General features: G+C 45.7%; 1 protein-coding gene across 1 annotated transcript in view; it reads right to left on the bottom strand.

Moving 5' to 3' along the window:
• The window catches only part of GFRA2 (GDNF family receptor alpha 2), a 68,928-nt gene extending 56,817 nt beyond the window's left edge, over positions 1-12,111 (bottom strand). The window contains exons 1-2 of the mRNA XM_056571108.1: positions 12,095-12,111; positions 7,337-7,569 (exon numbers count right to left, since the gene is read on the bottom strand). Coding sequence (XP_056427083.1) covers positions 7,337-7,394 — 58 coding nt within the window. The 5' untranslated portion in view covers positions 7,395-7,569; positions 12,095-12,111. The remainder of the gene's footprint in view (positions 1-7,336; positions 7,570-12,094) is intronic.
• Between the last annotated feature and the right edge of the window lie 367 nt (positions 12,112-12,478).

The following is a 12,478-nucleotide window of genomic DNA, read 5'->3' as shown; positions in this document are numbered from 1 at the left end:
GGTGAAAACCAGTAGTGACTTAGAACCGATCCTCTAGCACGGTCCACGCCAATCCCTCTCTGGCACAGAGGATCCACTACCTGCCAGCCGGCATCGTGACAGTAGATCCGGCCATGGATCCCGCTGAAGTTCCTCTGCCAGTTGTCGCTGACCTCACCACGGTGGTCGCCCAGCAGTCACAACAGATTGCGCAACAAGGCCAACAGCTGTCTCAACTGACTGTTATGCTACAACAGTTACTACCACAGCTCCAGCAATCATCTCCTCCGCCAGCTCCTGTACCTCCTCCGCAGCGAGTGGCCGCTTCTGGAATACGACTATCCTTGCCGGATAAATTTGATGGGGACTCTAAGTTTTGCCGTGGCTTTCTTTCCCAATGTTCATTACACTTGGAGATGATGTCGGACCAGTTCCCCACTGAAAGGTCTAAGGTGGCTTTCGTAGTCAGCCTGCTGTCTGGAAAAGCCCTGGCTTGGGCCACACCGCTCTGGGACCGCAATGACCCCGTCACTGCCTCTGTACACTCCTTCTTCTCGGAAATTCGAAGTGTCTTTGAGGAACCTGCCCGAGCCTCTTCTGCTGAGACTGCCCTGTTGAACCTGGTCCAGGGTAATTCTTCCGTTGGCGAGTATGCCGTACAGTTCCGTACCCTTGCTTCAGAATTGTCCTGGAATAATGAGGCACTCTGCGCGACCTTTAAAAAAGGCCTATCCAGCAACATTAAAGATGTTCTGGCCGCACGAGAAATCCCTGCTAACCTACATGAACTCATCCATCTTGCCACTCGCATTGACATGCGTTTTTCCGAACGGCGTCAGGAGCTCCGCCAGGATATGGACTCTGTTCGCACGAGGCGTTTCTTCTCCCTGGCTCCTCTCTCCTCTGGTCCCCTGCAATCTGTTCCTGTGCCTCCCGCCGTGGAGGCTATGCAGGTCGACCGGTCTCGCCTGACACCCCAAGAGAGGACACGACGCCGCATGGAGAATCTCTGCCTGTACTGTGCTAGTACCGAACACTTCCTGAAGGATTGTCCTATCCGTCCTCCCCGCCTGGAAAGACGTCCGCTGACTCCGCACAAAGGTGAGACAGTCCTTGATGTCTACTCTGCTTCTCCACGTCTTACTGTGCCTGTGCGGATGTCTGCCTCTGCCTTCTCCTTCTCTGCTGTGGCCTTCTTGGACTCTGGATCTGCAGGAAATTTCATCTTAGCCTCTCTCGTCAACAAGTTCAACATCCCGGTGACCAGTCTCGCCAGACCCCTCTACATCAATTGTGTAAACAATGAAAGATTGGACTGTACTATACGTTTCCGCACGGAGCCCCTTCTAATGTGCATCGGATCTCATCACGAGAGGATTGAACTGTTGGTCCTCCCCAATTGCACTTCTGAAATCCTTCTTGGACTTCCCTGGCTTCAACTCCATTCCCCAATCCTGGATTGGTCCACTGGGGAGATCAAGAGTTGGGGGCCCTCTTGTTCCAAGGACTGCTTAAAACCGGTTCCCAGTAAACCTTGCCGTGTCCCTGTGCTTCCTCATGTAACCGGTCTCCCTAAGGCCTATATGGACTTTGCGGACGTTTTTTGCAAAAAACAAGCTGAGACTCTACCTCCTCACAGGCCTTATGATTGTCCCATTGACCTCCTCCCGGGCACTACTCCACCCCGGGGCAGAATCTATCCTCTGTCCGTCCCAGAGACTCTTGCCATGTCTGAATACGTCCAAGAAAATTTAAAAAAGGGCTTTATCCGTAAATCCTCCTCTCCTGCCGGAGCCGGATTTTTCTTTGTGTCCAAAAAAGATGGCTCTCTACGTCCTTGCATTGACTACCGCGGTCTTAATAAAATCACGGTTAAGAACCGCTACCCCCTACCCCTCATCTCTGAACTCTTTGATCGTCTCCAAGGTGCCCATATTTTTACCAAACTGGACTTAAGAGGTGCTTATAATCTCATCCGCATCAGAGAGGGGGATGAATGGAAAACGGCATTTAACACCAGAGATGGACACTTTGAGTATCTGGTCATGCCCTTTGGTCTATGCAACGCCCCTGCCGTCTTCCAAGACTTTGTTAATGAAATTTTTCGTGATCTACTATACTCCTGTGTTGTTGTATATCTGGACGATATCCTGATTTTTTCTGCCAATCTAGAAGAACACCGCCAGCATGTCCGTATGGTTCTTCAGAGACTTCGTGATAATCAACTCTATGCCAAAATAGAGAAATGTCTGTTTGAATGCCAATCTCTTCCTTTTCTAGGATACTTGGTCTCTGGCCAGGGACTACAAATGGACCCAGATAAACTCTCTGCCGTCTTAGATTGGCCACGCCCCTCCGGACTCCGTGCCATCCAACGTTTTTTGGGGTTCGCCAATTATTACAGGCAATTTATTCCACATTTTTCTACCATTGTGGCTCCTATTGTGGCTTTAACAAAAAAAAATGCCGATCCCAAGTCCTGGCCTCCTCAAGCGGAAGACGCCTTTAAACGACTCAAGTCTGCCTTTTCTTCGGCTCCCGTGCTCTCCAGACCTGACCCATCTAAACCCTTCCTATTGGAGGTTGATGCCTCCTCAGTGGGAGCTGGAGCTGTCCTTCTACAAAAAAACTCTTCCGGGCATGCTGTTACTTGTGGTTTTTTTTCCAGGACCTTCTCTCCGGCGGAGAGGAACTACTCCATCGGGGATCGAGAGCTTCTAGCCATTAAATTAGCACTTGAGGAATGGAGGCATCTGCTGGAGGGATCAAGATTTCCAGTTATTATTTACACCGATCACAAGAACCTCTCCTACCTCCAGTCTGCCCAACGGCTGAATCCTCGTCAGGCCAGGTGGTCTCTGTTCTTTGCCCGATTTAATTTTGAAATTCACTTTCGGCCTGCTGATAAAAACATTAGGGCCGATGCTCTCTCTCGTTCCTCAGATGCCTCTGAAATTGAACTCTCTCCTCAACACATCATTCCTCCTGACTGCCTGATTTCCACTTCTCCAGCCTCCATCAGGCAAACTCCTCCAGGAAAGACCTTTGTTTCTCCACGCCAACGCCTTGGGATCCTCAAATGGGGTCACTCCTCCCATCTCGCAGGTCATGCGGGCATCAAGAAATCTGTGCAACTCATCTCTCGCTTCTATTGGTGGCCGACTCTAGAGACTGATGTGGTGGACTTTGTGCGAGCCTGCACTATCTGTGCCCGGGATAAGACTCCTCGCCAGAAGCCCGCTGGTTTTCTTCATCCTCTACCTGTCCCCGAACAACCTTGGTCTCTGATTGGTATGGATTTTATTACTGACTTACCCCCATCCCATGGCAACACTGTTATTTGGGTGGTCGTTGATCGATTCTCCAAAATGGCACATTTCATCCCTCTTCCTGGCCTTCCTTCAGCGCCTCAGTTGGCTAAACAATTTTTTGTACACATTTTTCGTCTTCACGGGTTGCCTACACAGATCGTCTCGGATAGAGGCGTCCAATTTGTGTCTAAATTCTGGAGGGCTCTCTGTAAACAACTCAAGATTAAATTAAATTTTTCTTCTGCATACCATCCTCAATCCAATGGACAAGTAGAGAGAATTAACCAGATCTTGGGTGACTATTTACGACATTTTGTTTCCTCCCGCCAGGATGACTGGGCAGATCTTCTACCTTGGGCCGAATTCTCGTATAATTTCAGAATCTCTGAATCTTCCTCCAAATCTCCGTTTTTCGTGGTGTACGGCCGTCACCCTCTTCCCCCCCTCCCTACCCCCTTGCCCTCTGGTCTGCCCGCTGTGGATGAAATTTCTCGTGATCTTTCCACCATATGGAAAGAGACCCAAAATTCTCTCTTACAGGCTTCTTCTCGCATGAAGAGATTCGCAGATAAGAAAAGAAGAGCTCCTCCCATTTTTTCCCCTGGAGACAAGGTATGGCTCTCCGCTAAATATGTCCGTTTCCGTGTCCCGAGCTATAAGTTGGGACCACGCTATCTTGGTCCTTTTAAAGTTTTGTGTCAAATTAATCCTGTCTCTTACAAACTTCTTCTTCCTCCTTCTCTTCGTATCCCTAATGCCTTTCACGTCTCTCTTCTTAAACCTCTCATCCTCAACCGTTTTTCTCCTAAATCTGTTCCTCCCACTCCTGTTTCCGGCTCCTCGGACATCTTCTCTGTCAAAGAGATTTTGGCCTCTAAAAAGGTCAGGGGAAGAACTTTTTTTTTAGTGGATTGGGAGGGTTGTGGTCCAGAAGAGAGGTCCTGGGAACCTGAGGACAATATCCTGGACAAAAGTCTGATCCTCAGGTTCTCAGGCCCCAAGAAGAGGGGGAGACCCAAGGGGGGGGGTACTGTTACGCCGAGCGCTCCGGGTCCCCGCTCCTCCCCGGAGCGCTCGCTACACTTCCCTCACTGCAGCGCCCCGGTCGGTTCCACGGACCCGGGGCGCTGCGTTACCACCTCCGGCCGGGATGCGATTCGCGATGCGGGTAGCGCCCGCTCGCGATGCGCACCCCGGCTCCCGTACCTTACTCGCTCCCCGTCAGTTCTGTCCCGGCGCGCGCGGCCCCGCTCCCTAGGGCGCGCGCGCGCCGGGTCTTTGCGATTTAAAGGGCCACTGCACCGCTGATTGGTGCAGTGGTTCCAATTAGTGTTTACACCTGTGCACTTCCCTATATCACCTCACTTCCCCTTCACTCCCTCGCCGGATCTTGTTGCCCTAGTGCCAGTGAAAGCGTTCCTTGTGTGTTCCTTGCCTGTGATTCCAGACCTTCTGCCGTTGCCCCTGACTACGATCCTTGCTGCCTGCCCCGACCTTCTGCTACGTCCGACCTTGCTTCTGTCTACTCCCTTGTACCGCGCCTATCTTCAGCAGCCAGAGAGGTTGAGCCGTTGCTAGGGGATACGACCTGGTCACTACCGCCGCAGCAAGACCATCCCGCTTTGCGGCGGGCTCTGGTGAAAACCAGTAGTGACTTAGAACCGATCCTCTAGCACGGTCCACGCCAATCCCTCTCTGGCACAGAGGATCCACTACCTGCCAGCCGGCATCGTGACAATATGAGATAGATAGATAGATAGATAGATATGAGATAGATAGAAAGATATATAGATGGATAGATAGAAATGAGATAGAGAGATAGATATGAGATAGATAGATGGATAGATATGAGATAGATAGATAGATAGATAGATAGATATGAGATAGATAGATATGAGATAGATAGAAAGATATATAGATGGATAGATAGAAATGAGATAAATAGATATGAGATAGATAGAAAGATATATAGATGGATAGATAGAAATGAGATAAATAGATAGATGGATATGCGATAGATAGATAGATAGATAGATAGATGGATATGAGATAGATAGATATGAGATAGATAGATAGATATGAGATAGATAGATAGATAGATGGATATGAGATAGATAGATAGATATGAGATAGATAGATATGAGATAGATAGATGGATATGAGATAGATAGATAGATAGATAGATAGATATGAGATAGATAGATGGATAGATATGAGATAGATAGATAGATAGATAGATATGAGATAGATAGATGGATATGAGATAGATAGATAGATATGAGATAGATAGATATGAGATAGATAGATAGATAGATATGAGATAGATAGATAGATAGATAGGGGATATGAGGGATTTATAGATATAAGATAATTCAATGTATGGATTATTTTGATAGCTGTAATGATATGATCCATCCGCACTACAGTATATCTCATACACATTAGGGAACAATAAAGCAGTCTGTGGTAGACGATAGTGTTAGTCGTAGTCTGTAATTCTAGTTGTACATTGGATTGGCTAGAATTTTTGTCATTTTGCATCCAAATCTCCAAATGATAAACAAATAAAAAGAATATAAAATATTGTACATTCCCGCGGCCGCTCTATTTTTATACATCCCCCTGGGCTAAGTGCAGAAATTGTTGGCACACAAGCTACCATTACAATTATACAAAGGTCACACTATAGTATACAATCTTGTACTGTACAAAACACACAAAGTTCTATACTCCTTATATATACTCCAGGCACATGTTCTAGATAGTTGAGAGAGAAGAATAGATGGTTGGCTAGATAGAGAAAATTATACTAGAGACACAGACACATGATGAAGATAAGAGTTTTGAGATCAAATGGATAGATAGATAGATATGAGATAGATAGATAGATAGAATAATATATAGATATGAGATAGATAGATAGATATGAGATAGATAGATAGATATGAGATATATAAGAGATAGATAGATAGATATGAGATAGATAGATAGATAGATATGAGATAGATAGATAGATATGAGATAGATAGAAAGATAGATATGAGATAGATAGATAGAAAAATATATATAGATATGAGATGGATAGATAGATATGAGATAGATAAAAAGATAGATATGAGATAGATAGATAATAGATAGATAGATATGAGATAGAATAGATAGACAGATATGAGAAAGATAGATAGATTGATAGATAGATAGATATGTGATAGGAGATAGATAGATATGAGATAGATAGATATGAGATAGAATAGATAGATAGATATGAGAAAGATAGATAGATTGATAGATAGATATATGATAGGAGACAGATAGATATGAGATAGATAGATATGAGATAGATATGAGATAGATAGATAGATAGATGTGAGATAGATAGATATGAGATAGAAAGATAGATATGAGATAGATAGATAGATAGATAGATAGATATGAGAAATACAGGGGATAAATGGAGTAAAAAGTTTGGATATAGAATAGTAAGATAGATGTAAGGATAGATAGATATTAAGCAGATGCATATAAGTATAGGTAGATAAATAAAGATACAATTTTCTATCCAATATTAAAATATATATTATATGCATTTTAGATACAGTTCATCCCTGCTGTATATAGAATAAAGTTTTAGATAAACAGAACTAACGTACTATGTAGGATAGATAGATATAAGAGGATAGATATTAGATAGATAGATAGATATGAGATAGATAGATATGAGATAGATAGATATGAGATAGATAGATATGAGATAGATAGATAGATAGATATGAGATAGATAGATATGAGATAGATAGATAGATATGAGATAGATAGATATGAGATAGATAGATATGAGATAGATAGATATGATATATATATATATATATATATATATATATATATATACATATTTATACACCGATAGATATATAGATATTAGATAGATAAGATAAGACATGACAATAGATATGATATAGATAGATAGATAGTTATATTCTTCCACTGGCAGTGCCATCTAAGTTCTATATACCCCCATGAAGTTTGGCTGTACTGTGGGTACTCACCTAAGAAGAGGAGGCTGTAGGGGAGGTGAGTGGCCAGCAGCATCTTGATGTCTCCCATGGACCAGATCCTAGTGCCAGGAACCCTAATATCCCAGACGGCAGTCCTTCTCCAGCTCCCACTGCAGTGCACCCTCTATGTGCTGGATCTTATTTCTGACATCCTTTACAGGGTAAAAGAGCTGATGGCAGGAAATCCAGGAGCAGGAGAGATGCTGAGTGCAGGGATTTAGCTCCTGAAAGAAGAAGAGGAACAGGGAAGAGTTTGTGTGAGATGGGAGGAAGTCCAGAGGTGCTGAGCGCTGGAGAGGAGGAGGGATGGGAGAGTGATAGAGGAGGGAGAGGAGTGCTGAGGAGATGACCACTATACATGCAGCAGAGCTGAGCTTGTCATCTGTCCTAGTCCAATCACATGGGAGGGGATTTATCATTCTTTTCACACCTATGCCTTTTATATGACAATTTTTTTAACTTACTTTTGCTCACATGCGACCTATTTATCAAATAGCCGCACGACCTTGATAAATAAATCACACGTTAGAAAAACCCTGGAAACCCCCTTACAAAGGCATTTTTTAAAGCAGAAAAGTTTTCCCTTATGTTAATAGCCGAAGTTCTCTATCTACCCTTTATTACCAGTAGTGTTGCTAGAGAGTGATGGGGGGGGGGGGGGTGACTAGGGGGTTGTCGGGCGTACCGCATCGGGTGACACCCTGAATGGCCGGCCTGCACTATCCCACAACAACCCATCCACCCTCCTCAGAAATTCAAAAAATATTAAAAACATACTATGCCACACCATGAATATCCGTACTCTGGAGGCTTTTTTGTTTCATTTTGAGCCCGTCTTTTGTGACATTGGTGGGCGGAGTCTTGCATCGCTGCGCTGAGGCCGGAGTTTACATCAGAAAGGAAGACAGCGCAGCACCAACAGGCTGCAAAACGGCTTGGGATGTTACCTACCCCAAAATAGGTAGCATGTAGCTGTATTACTCTGGATGTTGTTTTTTTTTTTTTTTTTTTTTTTTTAAGGAAAAATTTTAGTGCCACATATGGATTATTTACGTAGTCTGTAATTTTGTGCCTTATTCTATTTTAACACAACATTAATTTTAAAATGTAGGGGGTACGCCAGCATGTACGTGTCCTAAAATTAACAAGGTGTGCAGTGTGTATTTTCAACCTTAAAATTAAGTTATTAGTTGTATCATAAATTTTTTCTATAATTAACATTAACGTTAATGTAGTAGCTTTGTCTCATGATACAGAACAAGAACAGTTGTTAAAGTGGGTGTTAATGTCCTTTTCTGCAGACATATGCACTTTCTGTAAGCCAGGTTGGACCTGGAATACATATGCGGCTTTTAAATGGGGATGCAACTTTTTTTCTTCATAAATAGCAACTATTACATTTGATAAATACACGAGCACTGCAAAGTAAAAAAAAAAAAGAAAATAAAAAGATTACTACGTGTGCAGATTTCAGAAATGTGCCTTGGAATAAGCAAAATTCAAAAATTCGCAGCATGTATAGTCGCATGTGCGCAAAAAAAATCTACTACAGAGCTGTATAAATCTCCTTCATGGTGTTTAGAGATGAGCGAATTTTTGAAAAAATGTGTTTCGTCCGAATTTATTCGCGGTGAATCGCTATTACAAAACGACTATTTCTGGCCTACAGAGAGCCTCAATAGGGGTGTAGAACACTTTGACTTGCTGTAACATGCATAGGGTGTGTGATGGGTTAGTGAAATAATACTGTTATTCAGTATGACATGCCGATCAGAGGTGTCGCTATTGGAGTCACTGTCGCAGAGCAGCACAATGACAGAGCCTGGTGGTGGCAGCATGAGGAGACCATATAGTGCCTGAATGACACAGCGTGGAGGTGGCGGCAGCATGAGGAGACCATATAGTGCATGAATGACACAGCGTGGATGTGGTGGCATGAGTAGAACGTATAGTGGCTGAATAACACAGCCTGGAGGTGGCGGCAGCATGAGGAGACCATATAGTGCCTGAATGACACAGCGTGGATGTTGCGGCAGCATGAGGAGAACATATATAGTGCCTGAATGAAGCAACGTGGAGTTGGTGGCAACAGGAGGAGAACATATAGTGGCTGAATGACACAGCCTGGAGGTGGTGGAAGCATGAGGAGACCATATAGTGGCTGAATGACACAGCCTGGAGTTGGCGGGAGCATGAGGAGAGCATATGGTGGCAGTATGAGATAACTTGGAGCTTGCATCTGCATGAGAAGAACATATGGTGGCAGAATGAGACAGCCTGGAGGTGGCAGCAGCAGATTTAGGAGTACTGAAAGTGACCCGGTGACAGAGTGGTGCGGTGGGTGGCAATACCAGAGCCCGGTGACAAAGGTGGGTGAAAAAAGGAGAACTTGGCATCAGATGTGTGGCATCAGGCGGGTGGCAGGATCATAGTTCCATAGTTAGTACGGTCGAAAAAAGACATATGTCCATCAAGTTCAACCAGGGAATTGAAGGGTAGGGGTGTGGTGCGATATTGGGGAAGGGATGGGATTTTATATTTCTTCAGAATAGTAGCAGGTAGGCGGAGGACCAATAAGGTGGAGAGACAGAAGTCATCCCGCTGCCGAATGGTGACAATTCGGCGGTCACTACCAAGCAAGTGATCGTGCCATTTGTGCAAGTGACTCAGAGGGACTCCCTGCCTCCATCTCCAATGCATATTGCCACAGTGTGTCTGGGTCCTCTGTCTCGCCTTCCTCATAACCCTCTAGCTCCTTTAGCTGCTCCTGCTCCTCCTCTCCTGTCAGATGATTAGAAAAACTGCCCTCGTGAAACCTAAACTGAGCCCCTCCCCCTCCAGTTCAGCCCCCACAGGGCTCATGTGGCCATGAGATGTAGGCGTCACGTCTCCAGCCATTGTTTCCAACACGTGTTGTAGTAGATGGAGCAGTGGAATGACGTTGTTCATCCCATAATCCTGGCGACTGACTAATAATGCGGCTTCCTCAAAGGGCCTGAGCAAACGGCAGGTGTCACGTATGAGCTGCCACTGGTTCACATTGAAGTTACACAGGGGAGTCCCCCTATCCACTTGGATCATCAAGAAATCAGTGATGGCTTTTGTCTGTTCGTATAGGTCCAACATATGAAGGGTGGAATTCCAACTGCTTGACAACCAGATTGAACACGTGTGCAATGCAGGGCGCATGTCTCAGGCTTCCTTGTCGCAGCGCAGACAATTTGTTCTTCCCGTTGTCAGTCACCATGGTTCCCATTTCCAGTTTTTGTGGAGTAAGCAATGATTCGATTTCTTGATGAATGACTTTTAGCATTTCCTCCTCTGTGTGACTCTGTTCGCCAAGGTAAACATGTGAAGAACAGGGTAACACCTAAAGGGGATACAGACAACTCTATGATCCACAGCTGCCTGACCAATGGGCTTTAGTTTAGCCTTCCCTGATAAGGGGTGGCATTTCCTGTGTAGTTCAGTTCAGAGGTAGAGTTCAGAGGTGGAGGGCAGAAGGGTTCGGAGTTCAGGTGTGGAGAGAAACTGAGTGGAGAGGAGTTCAGAGTGAAGAAACAGCAACTCATTTCAGTTCAGAGTACAGAGTGGAGAAATATCCAGCCTTTACTTCAGCCTTGATCAGAGAATTCCTAAAGGACAATTCATTATCTTCCGGCGAAAAGCCACAAATCTACCGGCACATCAGTAAGTGACTTTAATCTCAAGCCTAATATAGCACAGACCTAAAACTCCTAGTCCGACCGTAAGAGCCAAGCATATATGCAATATCAAGTCCAGGCACTGCAAGCTGTGTGGTCCTCTAGAGACTGTCTGTTAAACCTTTGGGAGACTTTGGTTGAGCGCTGTGAAGATTGTTCCACCTATCTTCAAGTTAGTAAAGCCTCTGTTAAACTGCAACCTAGTGTGGAGTCAATTCTTTCCTTGCTAGCCTGTGGGGAGACGGAGTTCCCCGGACCTGTAGTACCCCGGGAGATACCAAGACTACAGTGGTATCACGTGACATTAAGGGTTAATACCATCCGACCCTGGGTTCATAACCCCCCCCCCCCCAAGAACCAAGTAGCTAACCCCAACGTAGCGGTAGCTGCGGACCTCACCCGTGGCCACCACAGCGTGACCGGTCCAAGTTGCTGTTGTGGCTGTGCAGGAACCACATTAACTCAGTGGGCCGTAAAGGACATGTATTGTCCCTGACCGTAGTTACAGCTCCACACGTCGGCGCTGCCGTGCACTTTGGTCACACCGACAGGCTCAAGGACTGGCCCACCTTCTTTTCCACAAAATTGTGCAGGGCTGGTACTGCCTTCTTCGCAAAGAAATGACGGCTTGGGACTCTCCACCTAGGCTCGGCACAAGTGCAGAGTCCACCACTTGAAAAGGGAGGGACTGCAACACCAGCAACTTGGACAAGAGCAAATTAAACTTCTGCGCCGTTGGATGAGTGGGCGCATACTGTTGTCTCTTGGACATGGCTTCGCTGATGGATTGCTGGCGGAATGACTGACTCGAAGGAGGAGGAGCAGGAGCATCTGGAGTGACAGAAGATGGGTATGACACACAGCTCCCTTCGGCTGAGATGGTGGAGCCTTGGTTGGCTGAAACAGGGAGCGGCGTGCCACTGGGTGATGCAGCAGTCTGGACCACCACATTGGAGCCACGGTTCTCCCAGGCCGTTTTATGATGACGCTGCATATGTTGACGCAGGGCCATGGTGCCAACATTGGGACCCTGGCCACACTTCACCTTTTGCTGATACATCTTGCATGTGGCCAGTTTATCATCCTCCAGATGCTTGATGAAAAACTGCCACACTGCCTAGTAACTGATTTTCCCATCAACAGACCGCACTGATTGACTGCTACTGCCACCAACTCCAGGAACCCCTGTTCCACTACCTACCGAGTAGGCTGCCCCGAAGCAAGTGGTCTACCCCAGGCACATTTTACTCCAGACTTTCCACTTCTGCTGACTGCCAACCATGCTACCACCTTTCTGGCTCAGCTGCTGCCTCATGGGCAACCTGCAACCCTCTGCTCCTGATGATGATAAAGCCCCTTCTGCACCCGGCTCCCAAGTGCAATCGGCTTCATCATCATCGAGTTGTGTCTGTACATCACCGATGTCGTC

The sequence above is a fragment of the Hyla sarda genome, chromosome 4 (assembly GCF_029499605.1).
Source record: "Hyla sarda isolate aHylSar1 chromosome 4, aHylSar1.hap1, whole genome shotgun sequence".
Lineage (NCBI taxonomy): Eukaryota > Metazoa > Chordata > Amphibia > Anura > Hylidae > Hyla > Hyla sarda.
Note: the sequence above shows the minus strand (reverse complement) of the source record. Positions and strands in the feature narration are given on the sequence as shown.